The sequence below is a fragment of the Notothenia rossii genome, assembly GCF_949606895.1.
Source record: "Notothenia rossii genome assembly, chromosome: 8".
NCBI classification, from domain to species: domain Eukaryota; kingdom Metazoa; phylum Chordata; class Actinopteri; order Perciformes; family Nototheniidae; genus Notothenia; species Notothenia rossii.
Window position 1 is genome coordinate 71,308,852 of NC_136906.1, and position 17,223 is coordinate 71,326,074.

At 39.4% G+C, this 17,223-nt stretch overlaps 1 protein-coding gene across 2 annotated transcripts; it reads right to left on the minus strand.

Annotated features, from left to right (window-relative positions):
• Positions 1–1,182: 1,182 nt before the first annotated feature.
• LOC307017446 (uncharacterized protein) lies at positions 1,183–16,586 on the minus strand. 2 transcript variants are annotated; one of them, XM_079647057.1, is made up of 20 exons: positions 16,488–16,581; positions 16,344–16,402; positions 7,037–7,123; positions 6,832–6,953; positions 6,595–6,738; positions 6,387–6,464; positions 6,134–6,301; positions 5,745–5,841; positions 5,093–5,313; positions 4,515–4,671; positions 4,219–4,430; positions 3,777–4,139; positions 3,558–3,672; positions 3,312–3,481; positions 3,133–3,227; positions 2,518–2,648; positions 1,914–2,103; positions 1,628–1,769; positions 1,423–1,519; positions 1,183–1,292 (listed from the first exon to the last, which is right to left on the minus strand). In XM_079647057.1, the coding sequence occupies exons 1-20, from the start codon at positions 16,508–16,510 to the stop codon at positions 1,204–1,206; spliced, it is 2,760 nt and encodes a 919-aa protein (XP_079503183.1). In that variant the 5' UTR covers positions 16,511–16,581; the 3' UTR covers positions 1,183–1,203. The 2 variants fall into 2 exon arrangements, with proteins under 2 accessions (XP_079503183.1, XP_079503184.1); XM_079647058.1 differs by lacking the exons at positions 1,183–1,292; positions 1,423–1,519; positions 1,628–1,769; ... (13 more) ...; positions 6,832–6,953; positions 7,037–7,123 and adding exons at positions 10,337–10,446; positions 10,583–10,679; positions 10,795–10,936; ... (13 more) ...; positions 15,978–16,099; positions 16,183–16,269 and having other exon boundaries at positions 16,488–16,586.
• Positions 16,587–17,223: the final 637 nt, after the last annotated feature.

Below are 17,223 nucleotides of genomic sequence, written 5' to 3' on the forward strand. Positions count from 1 at the left end.
TATGTAGAAAATAACCGTATTTAAGATACGTTCATAACAAACGTAACGTGGGAGAAAATACGTTTCTAATTGAACGTAATTGAGAATACAGGTTAGTTCTGTGGGAACTTGATTTTTAGGAGACAGGTTTGACAGGCTCCCATTGATTGAAAACGCTCCTGTGGGTCGTATTAGGGATTGGAACAATTGACTTATTTGGTGTTATTAGTTGGACTTGTTGCCCTGACACATCTTTATGTATAAAATACATAAAAAGTGCATTTTGCATGATAGGTCCACTTTAATGTTCAGATAGGTCTTTATTTTTCTCATACTGCAGCAACTTTTTTTTGCCACTTAGGCTAAGAGGCCGGATGTCACCTCAATGTGTTGCAGCGCTAGCCAATAGAAGCTTAAGTGTTACACAGTGATGTCACTGTTTAAGTAAATAAACAAGTCCAATGGAGTGGGGGGGGGGGGGGGTGTACAAAAAACACCCTCTAATAAGGAAACGTTGGGATTGTAACCTTTGCAAACCAGAACACAGGGAACATCAAGAAAAGTATAATGGGGCTCCTTTAAAGTATCAGATTTGGATAATCACTTTTTCAATTAAGCTCCTCTATGCACTTGCAAGTATGAGTGAAGGTCAAGAGATCAGTGAAAAAGATTTACATTTTAATTTAAACCTACCACAAGTAAAATATTAGCATAGATATCTGAAAGAATGTGTCATTGTTTAACAGCATGACAAATAACTGAATATGCATATTTTAATCAGTGCTCATCTGCTGTCCTTTTACCTGTTCAATATTCACAGGTTTCAATTTAGTGTCTTTCAGTATCAAACTACAAATGAAATTATATATATTTTTAATGCTCACTCCAAGCAGTCTCCAACAAATGCATAAAGTACGCATATTTTGAGTTTCAACAAGAATATGAATGTAAAATATGGCACACTTTTGGAAAGGCATTTTTCAAGCCTCAGGAGACTAAAGTTCAAGGTGCAATGTTATGATGAAGCAGTATGTCTGTATTGTATGCCTATTGCATGAAACAGTGCACACAGGCAGTTGCTGTACAGTACAGACTACATTTAAATATATGTGATTTGGAACAGAGAATCAGTTTGGACCTCCCCATAACCATAGAAAACACAACTATAGATGAAAAAAACTTCCAATATTCCCAAGACAATACTATAAGTGTGAATTATTTTTATTAGGACTTTGTTGAGGGGCTCATTATAATGATTGGTCCTGAAGTCACGCTTTTGAAACCAGGGCCATCTGAAACTGCAAGTTTTTGATCTGTGGGAGAAGAAAAAAAAAATATATATATATATATCTCAGCCATTGTCCAATTTTATAATTTGAGCCAACATGTGAAAACTTTATTGTACATTACTGGATAATGAAATCAGCATGTATGAGAGCATACCCTTCATCGTGTTGTCCTGGTCTGAACACTGCACATTACAAGCTGCATCCACCGGATTTCTAACATCACAGATGACCACCTCACAGTGGACAAAGACCTACAAGATATAAATAGATTTAAGGGTTTGTTATAGACAGCGTACTTTCTTTTTCCAAACTCTGAAGCATCTAAAAACAAGACTATTTATTCTTGTGACTGATAGTACCTGGCGGTTCAAGTTATCCTTGTCTTCAGCGAAGGCAAACATTGGGACCTCAAACCGCTTGAAGCTGGAAGGATAATGAACTCTGCCCTTAGGCAAAACAGAGTGCAAGATCACTGGGTACGGGTCCCTTGAGTTTGCACAACTGAGGGAGAAAAAAGTTATTTTATTTGGGTAAAGATGTCCAAAAGTCTGCAAAATGAGCACCCTACTGTATGATTTTAAGCCATCCCTTTTGTTCAGTTTGACAAACTTTTCATTGGGACAAAAAAATATATACACAAGTTACCCGTTAACGATGAGGTCCCATTGAGGGAGGGACAGCTTGTCCTCCTCCAGCGTCGCCCAGCAGTATGCCAGCTCAAGAGCTACTTTAGGGTTGTAAGATCCCATCAGTTCCACCTCGAAATACAGCGGCTGTTGTAGGTACTTTGTGACGGGATCGTCCTCAACGCGGTGAAACACACTGTAGGAGTCGTCTGAAGTGAAGCAGAACATATTGACCCGAATTATTAAGGATTCAGACAGGAATAGAGACATTAAGGTGCATAATGCAAAAGAGTTTAACTTGGATGTAAATAGTCAACATCCCAGGTGCCAAATCAGTTCATTGGTTTAAAGATTAACCTTATTAAAAAAAAACATTCCAATTACTTAAAGCAACTAAGTTCATATGAACTTTCTCCAAGTTACCCAAAATCCTGCATTTTGATAGAAAGTGTTATCCCGTCTCTTGGCATTAAGCTTTTTCAACGTGTCGACATGATATAAATCTTACTTCCCCCAGTTTCTAGATTTGGGAAAGTTTCCAAAGATTTTAAAAAATAAATCTAATCCTTCGCAAGCATGCAAGACAAAAACAAACTACACGAGGCATGAAGAACTTTCTTTACCCAAAGCAACTCTCATTTCAACCTGCATCTCGCCACGTTCATCGTCAGCATACGGTTCACTCCTGCGAGTTCGGGTGTTGAAGCCAATAGCCCGGATTGTGTTGATGTCATAGTAACAGAACACCTTAAGCCTGAAAGAAGAAAACTCTTAAGTGGGAACACTTAGAACTGTTCAATTGTTACCCATTGGCACCGTTAACATCTTGGATTGCACCATGGAAGGATTTAAGGCGTACCAGTTGACTTCTGATAAGGAAAACACCATTTAAGAGTCTTTAAAGTTCTACGTTTTGTCACTGTATTTGTTTTTAAATTTGGTGTCAGACTGTCAGTTTACATAATTGTGAACATGAATGTTTACGGCTGCAAAACCCAGATTTTTTTTAATAATGTCCAAGCTGAGAATTTTTCTTTTCTGACCAAAAGTCTAAAACCCAATGACCTGAAGTGTATCATGTTAAGACAAACAGAAAGCGTTAAAAAGCTGACATTTAGAAAACCGGAAGCACTTTGTTAATTTCTGTAATCCTCCATGTCATTTTTCAAGCTACAACTTTGATAATAAATTAATCATCCAACCTTCAGCTTGGTGATTCTAAGTCTCGAGATACTCACTCAAACTCCGGCTCCTTCGACTGTGACAGCTTTCTCAATTCAAGCTCATCTGTGATGGAGATTTCATTCTCATACAGCATCATATTGGGCAAAAACTAAGAAAAGACAAAAATTGAAAGAAGTCGTTTCTCAGTTTTAAACCAACTGCAATCAGCAAGCTGTTCAGCAGCATGCTTTACCTTTCTGGTTGTCCCACAGGAGTTTGCAGTGAAGACAAAATAAGCGTACTGGTCGTTGCTGTATGTGGGGCCACAGGCCGGGTTTCTGAGGGTGAGCCGTCGGGGGTTCAGACTGGGAACAGACTCCAGGGTTATAGCCAGAGCCGTGATGGTCCCATTAGGGAAACACTCTGAAAAAGACGACCAGACATTTGTATGCATTGGAGATTTAAGCCTACATAAGAACACGTATTCTCTTTAACAAACCAATCAGCTTTGTAACGAAGTTGCAAGCCAAGGAGAAGACTTGGATAGTTTTGTTGGTCTTCGGATATCTCAGAGTCACATCCAGTCTGCTCTTGATGGATGACGACTCAACAGCCTGAGAAGTTTTCAGAAACAATACATTATGATTTAAAGAGGACTATGATCTTGACAAATGTTGCCAAATCCCTGCACATTTAAAACTTTGGTTAAGATTCATACCTCGACCGTAGCATCAGCTGCAGAAAATGGTACAATCAAACTGAAATGTGTGTCGTTGCCCATCACACCGTACTGCTGAGCCAGGCTCCCGGTCAGCATTCGTTTTCCCATTATGGTCTGAAAGTTGAGTCCTTTGGTCACGTATTTCACGAGGACATAGAAATTCTTATCATCACAGCGTCCTGAGACAGAGGGAGGAGCTGCAGAGGGAGGAGCTGCAAAGGGAGGAATTCCTCTTGGGTACAGACCCATGTCTTCCAGTTTAGCTCTCAGATAAGCAGTGGCAGTAAATGGAGCATGCTTTGGCAGGACCAGGAAGCCAAAGGTCAGATGAAGGGTGTAAATTGTAACCCCCATTTCTTTCTGTTGGGAGAAACAGATAGTTATTAGCCGACAAATAAAAAAAATGCATTTCATTTCCCACGTTGAGTGTAAGGCTCACCATTTGTCCTACGACATGGTTCGTGAAGGGCACTTCAACAGTATAGAACTTGAAGCAACCGTTAGGGGACATTTTGTCAAAGACTTTAAAGCCTCTGGCAATGCAGTCGGCCAAGGACAAAACCTCAGAGGCGGAGCTGATGTTCTTTAGCATTACATCAAAGCCCACCGGCCCAATCAACGCCTTAAACATCATCTCCTTGGGAACAGTGGCTGTAGGTCAAAAATGAAGAAATTAAGGCAGGTTGCAATTTATGTAAAAAAAAGTTGCATGAGTACCAAGATAATATGACTCACCGTCAATGACTTGTGGAGGTTGAAGCTGCAGGGGGGTCTCGACGGGGAGGAAGACTTTGTATCTCGTGTCCTCATTAGTGTCGTCTTCAGTCCAGAGCAACTCGAGCATCAGCTCAATCATATAAGAAGTGAAGTACTGACCATCCTGGGCATGACTCTGCATAAACAAACATCCTGAGTAAGGTCTTTCCTGAATAACATCTACAGATTTTTTTTTTTTTTTAAAAAGGGAAATTTGTCTGGCAATGAAGCTCTAGATGTTGCAACAGTCAAACATACTCACACGATCCGTTTACATTTGTTTTGTACATACCAACAGGATTTCAGTAGTTTTATTTTCCATGAAACAACAAAGTGTGATTGCTTGTTAAACTGTGTCTCTAAAGTCTAAAATGACTTGAATATACAATTTAACTCCACCGATTTCTCCACTGTTGTGAGAAATTCTTTAAATCCAAGAAATATAAACATCTACATTTAGCCCTTTTGTAGTATTTCAGATTATTATTTTTTTTGCATAGCTGGATGCATGACTAAAACGACCTTGTCAATTTATGCACTAAATTGATTTATCTAACCTTGATTTGGCAACCAGCAGCCCCAATAGGAATTTCAACAATGACGTAAAAGTCATCGAAAGTCAGGGAGTAGTTTCTGGCCGATATCTCTGTAGCTTCGAGCTTCCTCCCATCGACGCCCATGTTCACCTCCAACAGTCTGAAGTGTTTCGAGTAAATCAGAGGGTCAATGCGCCTCGGCAGGAACCAGCGGATTGAGGTTTCAGTAAAGAAAACCCCACCTGTACACCAAATAAATACAGCACTTAAAGAAAGGTCTAACATGGAAAGTTTTAAGGAAAAGGGCTAACGTTTCAGAAATAGTTAAATCCTCAAAACATTTTGACTGAACAAATGGTTAATCAGTCGTATTTTATTCAAACCATCTGAAAAAGGAGAATTCAAATATGAATTTCGCAGCTTTACAGCAACATACAGTAACACATCCTTAAAGTGTCATTAAAAAAAGTAAAGCACTTCTTCCTGGATACAAATTCTGGTGGGGAATATATTTTTGGCTCCATCTTTAGAAAAGTTTGATATTTAAAAAAATGCTGGAATCAGAAATAATACTGGCAGATGTCTTTTTTTTTATTCCTGACAGTAAAAAGTGCCCCAAATTCCCAGTGAAAAACACTACAAGACATGACATCAGTGAGTCTCTTTACATTACCCTGAGCTTGAGGACAAGCGGCTCCTGCATAAAGTTGAGACGTCAGCTTCTCAAATATAATTGAGGTGCTGAGCACAGTCATCGGCACACCTGCTACCTGTGGTGGGAGATTACACAACATGTGGATGTAAATGCATACTGTGGTAACATAATAATTTCACTCCTAAAAATCTGGGGGGATATGAATAAGAACTCACTGATTTAAGAGTGCCAACTGGATTCCAGACAAAGTAATCCATTTGAAAGGCAGTCTGGTTACATTATTTTATCTATGGCTGTAAGTGTAAGCAAGTACCTAATGGGCTGCTTTAGTGATTTAACAAGTCTGCTTGAGGGGAAGATATCAAGTGAGAGTTGTTTGAATCTCAGAAAAACTGCAATCCACTTACATCCTTGGTGTATGTTTCATGTGAAGGATTTGGGCTTCGCAGCACCAGCCTGGTAGGAGTGCTTGAGATCCCATAACCATTTCTCTGGGCTTCGACCACCTGCATGACCCTCTCCTCAGGAGTGAAGAACACCACTTTGGTGATTCTGAAGCCTGCGTCCATGGGCTGCTGTGAGGCAAATATCAAGACATTACATACAAGATGTTTCTAGAATAAGTAAAAGAGAAAAAAAGTCAAAATAAGCCAATCTTACCTCAGCAGCTTTTCGGGGATGCGAGTCGGGGTATGCAGGCAGGTTATAATCATTTGGAGCTGCTTTTTTCACAGACACCTAGAAATGAGGCCACTCCATAAGTGATAATCAATCTCTGCAGTGGCATGAAATGCACCGGCCTTGACACTCATGAGGTATCAAGCCACTAATCATATAGACTGGAACATGGCATGCTAAGTTCACTTGCCTCCATGTAGTTGGGTTTACAGATAATTTCCCGGGAGGCCCATGAAGAGTAGTAGCAAGTTTCTTCCACCAGGTAAAACTCGTCTTCAACCGCATTGTCAGATTGTAGCCGCAGACCTAGTTTTGTTGTGAATGCTTTATCATCCTAAAAACACATGGAAACAAGTCTCAAAATTAATTGCCACGTCAAAAGCAACATTTGGTGCTGCGTCACAAACTAGCATTCAGTCATTTTTACCACATTTTGAGCAAAACAGTTTTGGATGGAGGCAGAAATCACAGCATTTCCCTGGTGGTCTTTCTTGATGGTGAAGCCACACTGAGAGGATACATTTGGCGTGAGGATTATTGAAGAGTTATCTGAGGAAACAAAGAAGAAAGGTTCAAATTAAAAAAGTGAGATTAAGTTAAGAGAAAGCAAGATACTTGAAATGTTAGCTTACTTATGACAGCAGACACTTCAAGAAAACTTCCTCCAAGCAGACTGACATCCACACGCAACAAGTTTCCAAGGCATTTAGAGTTGATATCTGGGATTAAACATTTATATTAGATAGCAGCACACAAGTGTGTTTAAAAATATCACAAAAACGTACTTATTTGGGGCTTATTTTGTGCCTCAATGTTAACAACCGCTCCAAGGAGAATGAACCACCTGAAAAAGATTGAATACGTTTTAAATGTATAAAGAAAAATAAACCTTAATTTAAAAATATATACATAAAAAAACAAAACTACAAACCCCAATCCAGCTAAACAACCCATGGCAAGAGTTGGGAGACTGGTGAAGGTCCCTGGTTTTTGCACTTTTTAAATGAAGTTGTTGATGATTAGGGAGGGTCCTGCTCAGCAGATATGACCACACACAGGTGGACCACATTATTGCCTGATGAAGTGATTAAGCAGGCCTGTGTGTAATCTAGTCTGAAGGGAATCCCAATATGTAGGGCATTGAGGGAAGCAGAATGGCTGACTGAGCAGGGAAGAAGTATAGAAATATCTTTCATTAAAAAAGAAGCTGAAGCAATAATACTGAAGCATGGCCAAAGCAGCCGGATGAAGTTAAAAATGACTGAGAACAGCTAAATCTGTTAATCAGCTACCCAGTTTAGAGATTAGTAAGTATTTGGCTTGAGCATTAAGTTAATTTACTTATTTGTTTTGAACAATTTTATATATTTGGTATGTTTCTTTGCATATACTTTTACGTTTAAATACTATACATTTTGCTGATATACTCACTTACTTTTATCTCAGTAAATAAACTCCCTACTGGCTGGTCTACCTGCATGTGCCATCCGACCTCTGCAGCTCATCCAGAATGCAGCGGCTCGTCTGGTCTTCAACCTTCCAAAATTCTCCCACACCACGCCGCTCCTCCGCTCCCTTCACTGGCTTCCAGTAACTGCTAGAATCCACTTCAAGACACTGGTACTTGCGTACCATGCTGCGAATGGATCTGGCCCTTCCTACATCCAGGACATGGTTAAACCGTACACCCCAGCACGTGCACTCCGCATCAGCATCAGCCAAACAGCTCGCTGCACCCGCACTGCGAGGGGGACCTAAGTTCCCATCAGCAAAAACTCGTGGGTTTGCTATCCTGGCTCCAAAATGGTGGAATGAGCTCCCCATTGAAATCAGGACAGCAGAAAGCTTACACATCTTCCGGCGCACACTGAAAACTCATCTCTTTAGACTCCACTTCGAGCGATTGAATTACTAACAAAGCACTTATATACTAATAAAGGACTGGCTTATTTAAAGCCAGCTGAGTAGCACTTGAAATGCTTGGCTCTATGAAACCTGATGTACTTATATGATTCCGTTTTCTTCAAGGTTGTATCTTCCTGGTCGAATGCACTTATTGTAAGTCGCTTTGGATAAAAGCGTCAGCTAAATGTAATGTAATGTAATAGCAATATTGTAACCATTAAGAAAAGCCAACTGCATTAAAAACCCAGTTAACAAATACTAGGTAAAGTATTTTCCTTCAATAATGAAGATGTAATTCCAATGTAAACACACCTGGGGTCGCTGTTCTGTCTGTTACGCTGAGCCATACATTGTCTGGAACGTAAAAGGGACGAAGAAGACGAAGTGACGTACTTCCGGTTCAACATGAAAACATTCCCAGTTAAAAATGCAAAAACAAATCGATAAATAAAAAGATAAAACACTTGCATGTAATTTACGTTCGAATAAATAGAATGGTTTTGAATAATAGATGAGTAAAATCGACGTCACTTTACAGCCCCGCCCACTTTTGGGGAAACCAAATCAAGCCTGGAGCCACAGAGCTCTTCTTTTATTGTGTTTTCTTAGAGCAAGTACAGAAAAACGTAACTCTGGATTTGTATTCATGTTTGAGGTGCAATAAACAACAGAATAGCGTTTTGGCATTTTACAACTATTGTTTTCTGCCTCGCTCATGAGTAACGGCTGGCGAAATTTTAGCCTCGCCTACTGATTTTAATTTAACCATATCGAGCCAGATTGTCGATTTCAAATGTGTGCTCTAAAATGATTTTTTAAAATTACTATCATTATAAGCAAGACAATAAATGGCAAAGATATGTAGAAAATAACCGTATTTAAGATACGTTCATAACAAACGTAACGCGGGAGAAAATACGTTTCTAATTAAACGTAATTGAGAATACAGGTTAGTTCTGTGGGAACTTGATTTTTAGGAGACAGGTTTGACAGGCTCCCATTGATTGAAAACGCTCCTGTGGGTCGTATTATGGATTGGAACAATTGACTTATTTGGTGTTATTAGTTGGACTTGTTGCCCTGACACATCTTTATGTATAAAATAAATAAAAAGTGCATTTTGCATGATAGGTCCACTTTAATGTTCAGATAGGTCTTTATTTTTCTCATACTGCAGTACCTTTTTTTGCCACTTAGGCTAAGAGGCCAGATTTCACCTCAATGTGTTGCAGTGCTAGCCAATAGAAGCTTAAGTGTTACACAGTGATGTCACTGTTTAAGTAAATAAACAAGTCCAATGGGGGGGGGTGTACAAAAAACACCCTCTAAGGAAACGTTGGGATTGTAACCTTTGCAAACCAGAACGCAGGGAACATCAAGAAAAGTATAATGGGGGTCCTTTAAAGTATCAGATTTGGATAATCACTTTTTCAATTAAGCTCCTCTATGCACTTGCAAGTATGAGTGAAGGTCAAGAGATCAGTGAAAAAGATTTACATTTTAATTTAAACCTACCACAAGTAAAATATTAGCATAGATATCTGAAAGAATGTGTCATTGTTTAACAGCATGACAAATAACTGAATATGCATATTTTAATCAGTGCTCATCTGCTGTCCTTTTAACAGTTCAATATTCACAGGTTTCAATTTAGTGTCTTTCAGTATCAAACTACAAATGAAATTATATATATTTTTAATGCTCACTCCAAGCAGTCTCCAACAAATGCATAAAGTAGGCATATTTTGAGTTTCAACAAGAATATGAATGTAAAATATGGCACACTTTTGGAAAGGCATTTTTCAAGCCTCAGGAGACTAAAGTTCAAGGTGCAATGTTATGATGAAGCAGTATGTCTGTATTGTATGCCTATTGAATGAAACAGTACACACAGGCAGTTGCTGTACAGTACAGACTACATTTAAATATATGTGATTTGGAACGGAGAATCAGTTTATACCTCCCCATAACCATAGAAAACACAACTATAGATGAAAAAAAAACTTCCAATATTCCCAAGACAATACTACAAGTGTGAATTATTTTTATTAGGACTTTGTTGAGGGGCTCATTATAATGATTGGTCCTGAAGTCACGCTTTTGAAACCAGGGCCATCTGAAACGGCAAGTTTTTGATCTGTGGGAGAAGGGAAAAAAAAAAAATATATATATATATATATATCTCAGCCATTGTCCAATTTTATAATTTGAGCCAACATGTGAACCTTATTGTACATTACTGGATAATGAAATCAACATGTATGAGAGCATACCCTTCATCGTGTTGTCCTGGTCTGAACACTGCACATTACAAGCTGCATCCACTGGATTTCTAACATCACAGATGACCACCTCACAGTGGACAAAGACCTACAAGATATGAACAGATTTAAGGGTTTGTTATAGACAGCGTACTTTCTTTTTCCAAACTCTGAAGCATCTAAAAATAAAAACAAAAACCATTTATTCTTGTGACTGATAGTACCTGGCGGTTCAAGTTATCCATGTCTTCGGCGAAGGCAAACATCGGGACCTCAAACCGCTTGAAGCTGGAAGGATAATGAACTCTGCCCTTCGGCAAAACAGAGTGGAAGATCACTGGGTGCGGGTCCCTTGAGTTTGCACAACTGAGGGAGAGAAAAAGTTATTTTAATTTGGTGAAGATGTCCAAAAGTCTGCTAAATGAGCACCCTACTGTATGATTTTAAACCATCCCTTTTGTTCAGTTTGACAAACCTTTCATTGGGACAAAAAAATATATACACAAGTTACCCGTTAACGATGAGGTCCCATCGAGGGAGGGACAGCTTGTCCTCCTCCAGCGTCGCCCAGCAGTATGCCAGCTCAAGAGCTACTTTAGGGTTGTAAGATCCCATCAGTTCCACCTCGAAATACAGCGGCTGTTGTAGGTACTTTGTGACGGGATCGTCCTCAACGCGGTGAAACACACTGTAGGAGTTGTCTGAAGTGAAGCAGAACATATTGACACAAATTATTAAGGATTCAGACAGGAATAGAAACCGCCTGTACACAGAACATTAAGGTGCATAATGCAGAAGAGTTTAACTTGGATGTAAATAGTCAACATCCCAGGTGCCAAATCAGTTCATTGGTTTAAAGATTAACCTTGTGAAAAAAAAACATTACAATTACTTAAAGCAACTACAATATGAACTTTCTCCAAGTTACCCAAAATCCTGCATTTTGATAGAAAGTGTTATCCCGTCTCTTGGCATTAAGCTTTTTCAACGTGTTGATATAAATCTTATTTCCCCCAGTTTCTAGCTTTGAGGAAAGTTTCGAAAGATTTAAACAAATTAATCTAATCCTTCGCAAGCATGCAAGACAAAAACAAACCACACGAGGCATGAAGAACGTTCTTTACCCAAAGCAACTCTCATTTCAACCTGCATCTCGCCACGTTCATAGTCAGCGTACGGTTCACTCCTGCGAGGTCGGGTGTTGAAGCCAATAGCCCGGATTGTGTTGATGTCGTAGTAACAGAACACCTTAAGCCTGAAAGAAGAAAACTCTTAAGTGGGAACACTTAGAACTGTTCAATTGTTTCCCTTTGGCACCGTTAACATCTGGGATTGCACCATGGAAGGATTTAAGGCGTACCAGTTGACTTCTGATAAGGAAAACACCATTTAAGAGTCTTTAAAGTTCTAAGTTTTTTCACTGTATTTGTTTTTAAATTTGGTGTCAGACTGTCAGTTTACATAATTGTGAACATGAATGTTTACGGCTGCAAAACCCAGATTTTTTTTAATAATGTCCAAGCTGAGAATTTTTCTTTACTGACCAAAAGTCTAAAACTCAATGACCTGAAGATCATCACGTTAGGACAAACAGAAAGCATTAAAAAGCTGACATTTAGAAAACCGGAAGCACTTGTTAATTACTGTAATCCTCCATGTCATTTTTCAAGCTACAGCTTTGATAATAAATTAATCATCCAACCTTCAGCTTGGTGATTCTAAGTCTCGAGATACTCACTCAAACTCCGGCTCCTTCGACTGTGACAGCTTTCTCAATTCAAGCTCATCTGTGATGGAGATTTCATTCTCATACAGCATCATATTGGGCAAAAACTAAGAAAAGACAAAAATTGAAAGAAGTCGTTTCTCAGTTTTAAACCAACTGCAATCAGCAAGCTGTTCAGCAGCATGCTTTACCTTTCTGGTTGTCCCACAGGAGTTTGCAGTGAAGACAAAATAAGCGTACTGGTCGTTGCTGTATGTGGGGCCACAGGCGGGGTTTCTGAGGGTGAGCCGTCGGGGGTTCAGACTGGGAACAGACTCCAGGGTTATAGCCAGAGCCGTGATGGTCCCATTAGGGAAACACTCTGAAAAAGAAGATCAGACATTTGTATGCATTGGAGATTTAAGCCTACATAAGAACACGTATTCTCTTTAACAAACCAATCAGCTTTGTGACGAAGTTGCAAGCCAAGGAGAAGTCTTGGATAGTTTTGTTGGTCTTCGGATATCTCAGAGTCACATCCAGTCTGCTCTTGATGGATGAAGACTCAACAGCCTGAGAAGTTTTCAGAAACAATACATTATGATTTAAAGAGGACTATGATCTTGACAAATGTTGTCAAATCCCTGCACATTTAAAACTTTGGTTAAGATTCATACCTCGACCGTAGCATCAGCTGCAGAAAATGGTACAATCAAACTGAAATGTGTGTCGTTGCCAATGACGCCATACTGCTGAGCCCGGCTCCCGGTCAGCATTCGTTTTCCCATTATGGTCTGAAAGTTGAATCCTTTGATCCCGTATTTCACGAGGACATAGAAATTCTTATCATCACAGCGTCCTGAGACAGAGGGCGGAGCTGCAAAGGGAGGAATTCCTCTTGGGTACAGACCCATGTCTTCCAGTTTAGCTCTCAGATAAGCAGTGACAGTAAATGGAGCATGCTTTGGCAGGACCAGGAAGCCAAAGGTCAGATGAAGGGTGTAAATTGTAACCCCCATTTCTTTCTGTTGGGAGAAACAGATGGTGATTAGCTGACAAATAAAAAAAATGCATTTCATTTCCCACGTTGAGTGTAAGGCTCACCCTTTGTCCTACGACACGGTTCGTGAAGGGCACTTCAACAGTATAGAACTTGAAGCAACCGTTTGGGGACATTTTCTCAAAGACTTTAAAGCCTCTGGCAATGCAGTCGGCCAAGGACAAAACCTCAGAGGCGGAGCTGATGTTCTTTAGCATTACATCAAAGCCCACCGGCCCAATCAACGCCTTAAACATCATCTCCTTGGGAACAGTGGCTGTAGGTCAAAAATGAAGAAATGAAGTCAGGTTGCAATTTATGTAAAAAAAAGTTGCATGAGTACCAAGATAATATGACTCACCGTCAATGACTTGTGGAGGTTGAAGCTGCAGGGGGGTCTCGACGGGGAGGAAGACTTTGTATCTCGTGTCCTCATTAGCGTCGTCTTCAGTCCAGAGCAACTCGAGCATCAGCTCAATCATATAAGAAGTGAAGTACTGACCATCCTGGGCATGACTCTGCATAAACAAACATCCTGAGTAAGGCCTTTCCTGAATAACATTATCAGCTACAGATTAAAAGAGAAAGGGAAATTTGTCTGGCAATGAAGCTCTAGATGTTGCAACAGTCAAACATACTCACACGATCCGTTTACATTTGTTTTGTACATACCAACAGGATTTCAGTAGTTTTATTTTCCATGAAACAACAAAGTGTGATTGCTTGTTAAACTGTCTCTAAAGTCTAAAATGACTTGAATGTACAATTTAACTACGCCGATTTCTCCACTGTTGTGAGAAATTCTTTAAATCCAAGAAATATAAACATCTACATTTAGCCCTTTTGTAGTATTTCAGATTATTTATTTTTTTGCATAGCTGCAAGCATGACTAAAACGACCTTGTCAATTTATGCACTAAATTGTTTTATCTAACCTTGATCTGGCAACCAGCAGCCCCAATAGGAATTTCAACAATGACATAAAGGTCATCGAGAGTCAGGGAATAGTTTCTGGCCGACATCTCTGTAGCTTCAAGCTTCCTCCCATCGACGCCCATGTTCACCTCCAACAGTCTGAAGTGTTTCGAGTAAATCAGAGGGTCAATGCGCCTCGGCAGGAACCAGCGGATTGAGGTTTCAGTAAAGAAAACCCCACCTGTACACCAAATAAATACAGCACTTAAAGAAAGGTCTAACATGGAAAGATTTAAGGAAAAGGGCTAACGTTTCAGAAATAGTTAAATCCTCAAAACATTTTGACAAAACAAATGGTTAATCAGTCGTATTTTATTCAAACCATCTGAAAAAGGAGAATTCAAATTATGAATTTAGCAGCTTTACAGCGACATACAGTAACACATCCTTAAAGTGTCATTAAAAAAAGTAAAGCACTTCTTCCTGGATACAAATTCTGGTGGGGAAGATATTTTTTTCTTTAGAAAAGTTTGACATTTAAAAAATGCTGCAATCAGAAATAATACTGGCAGATGTTTTTTTTAAATTCCTGACAGTAAAAAGTGCCCCAAATTCCCAGTGAAAAACACTACAAGACATGACATCAGTGAGTCTCTTTACATTACCCTGAGCTTGAGGACAAGCGGCTCCTGCATTAAGTTGAGACGTCAGCTTCTCAAATATAATTGAGGTGCTGAGCACAGTCATCGGCACACCTGCTACCTGTGGTGGGAGATTACACAACATGTGGATGTAAATGCATACTGTGGTAACATAATAATTTCACTCCTAAAAATCTGGGGGGATATGAATAAGAACTCACTGATTTAAGAGTGCCAACTGGATTCCAGACAAAGTAATCCATTTGAAAGGCAGTCTGGTTACATTATTTTATCTATGGCTGTAAGTGTAAGCAAGTACCTAATGGGCTTTAGTGATTTAACAAGTCTGCCTGAGGGGAAGATATCAAGTGAGAGTTGTTTGAATCTCAGACGAAGTGCAATCCACTTACATCCTTGGTGTATGTTTCACGTGAAGGATTTGGGCTTCGCAGCACCAGCCTGGTAGGAGTGCTTGAGATCCCATAACCATTTCTCTGGGCTTCATCCACCTGCATGACCCTCTCCTCAGGAGTGAAGAACACCACTTTGGTGATTCTGAAGCCTGCGTCCATGGGCTGCTGTGAGGCAAATATCAAGACATTACATACAAGATGTTTCTAGAATAAGAAAAGAAAAAAATGCAAAATGAGCCAATCTTACCTCAGCAGCTTTTCGGGGATGCGAGTCGGGGTATGCAGGCAGGTTATAATCATTTGGAGCTGCTTTTTTCACAGACACCTAGAAATGAGGCCACTCCATAAGTGATAATCAATCTCTGCAGTGACATGAAATGTACCGGCCTTGACACTCATACGAGGTATCAAGCCACTATTCATATAGACTGGAACATGGCATGTTGCGTTCACTTGCCTCCATGTAGTTGGGTTTACAGATAATTTCCCGGGAGGCCCATGAAGAGTAGTAGCAAGTTTCTTCCACCAGGTAAAACTCGTCTTCAACCGCATTGTCAGATTGTAACCGCAGACTTAGTTTTGTTGTGAATGCTTTATCATCCTAAAAACACATGGAAACAAGTCTCAAAATTAATTGCCACGTCAAAAGCAACATTTGGTGATGCGTCACAAACTAGCATTCAGTAGTTTTTACCACATTTTGAGCAAAACAGTTTTGGATGGAGGCAGAAATCACAGCATTTCCCAGGTGGTCTTTCTTGATGGTGAAGCCACACTGAGAGGATACATTTGGCGTGAGGATAATTGAAGAGTTATCTGAGGAAACAAAGAAGAAAGGTTCAAATTAAAAAAGTGAGATTAAGTTAAGAGAAAGCAAGATACTTGAAATGTTAGCTTACTTATGACAGCGGACACTTCAAGAACACTTCCTCCAAGTCGACCAACATCCACACGCAGCAAGTTTCCAAGGCATTGAGAGTTGATTTCTGGGATTAAACATTTATATTAGATAGCAGCACACAAGTGTGTTTAAAAATATCACAAAATGACAAAAACATACTTATTGGGGGCTTATTTTGTGCCTCAATGTTAACAACTGCTACAAGGAGAATTAACCACCTGAAAAAGATTGAATACGTTTTAAATGTATAAAGAAAAATAAACCTTAATTTAAAATATATACATAAAAAACAAAACTACAAACCCCAATCCAGCTAAACAACCCATGGCAAGAGTTGGGAGACTGGTGAAGGTCCCTGGTTTTTGCACTTTTTAAATGAAGTTGATGAGGGAGGGTCCTGCTCAGCAGATATGACCACACACAGGTGGACCACATTATTGCCTGATGAAGTGATTGAGCAGGCCTGTGTGTGTAATCTAGTCTGAAGGGAATCCTAACATTTAGGGCATTGAGGGAAGCAGAATGGCTGACTGAGCAGGGAAGAAGTATAGAAATATCTTTCATTAAAAAAGAAGCTGAAGCAATAATACTGAAGCATGGCCAAAGCAGCCGGATGAAGTTAAAAATGACTGAGAACAGCTAAATCTGTTAATCAACTACCCAGTTTAGAGATTAGTAAGTATTTGGCTTGAGCATTAAGTTAATTTACTTATTTGTTTTGAACAATTTTATATATTTGGTATGTTTCTTTGCATATACTTTTACGTTTAAATACTATACATTTTGCTGATATACTCACTTACTTTTATTTAAGTAAAGTTTATAATGCGGGACATTTACTTGTATCAGAGAGAGTATTTGTACTGTGTAGTATAAGAACTTTTACTTAAGTAAAATATCTGAATACTTCTTACCACTGAAAGTCCCCAGCTAAACCTTAATAAGGGCCGTTAGTTCATGGTCATTAAAAACATCACTCCTTTAGGCCATGACTTTTAATTTAGCAGGATGTTCAGGGTTTTGTATCATATATCCTACA

Excerpts from the sequence above, each read along its gene's own strand:
- LOC307017446 (XM_079647057.1), bottom strand. The coding sequence starts at position 16,510 with ATGGGTTGTTTAGCTGGATTGGG. Across the intron at positions 4,672-5,092 it reads CTGCTGGTTGCCAAATCAAG|AGTCATGCCCAGGATGGTCA; the intron begins GTTAGATAAATC and ends TTGTTTATGCAG. Across the intron at positions 1,520-1,627 it reads AGGATAACTTGAACCGCCAG|GTCTTTGTCCACTGTGAGGT; the intron begins GTACTATCAGTC and ends TATATCTTGTAG.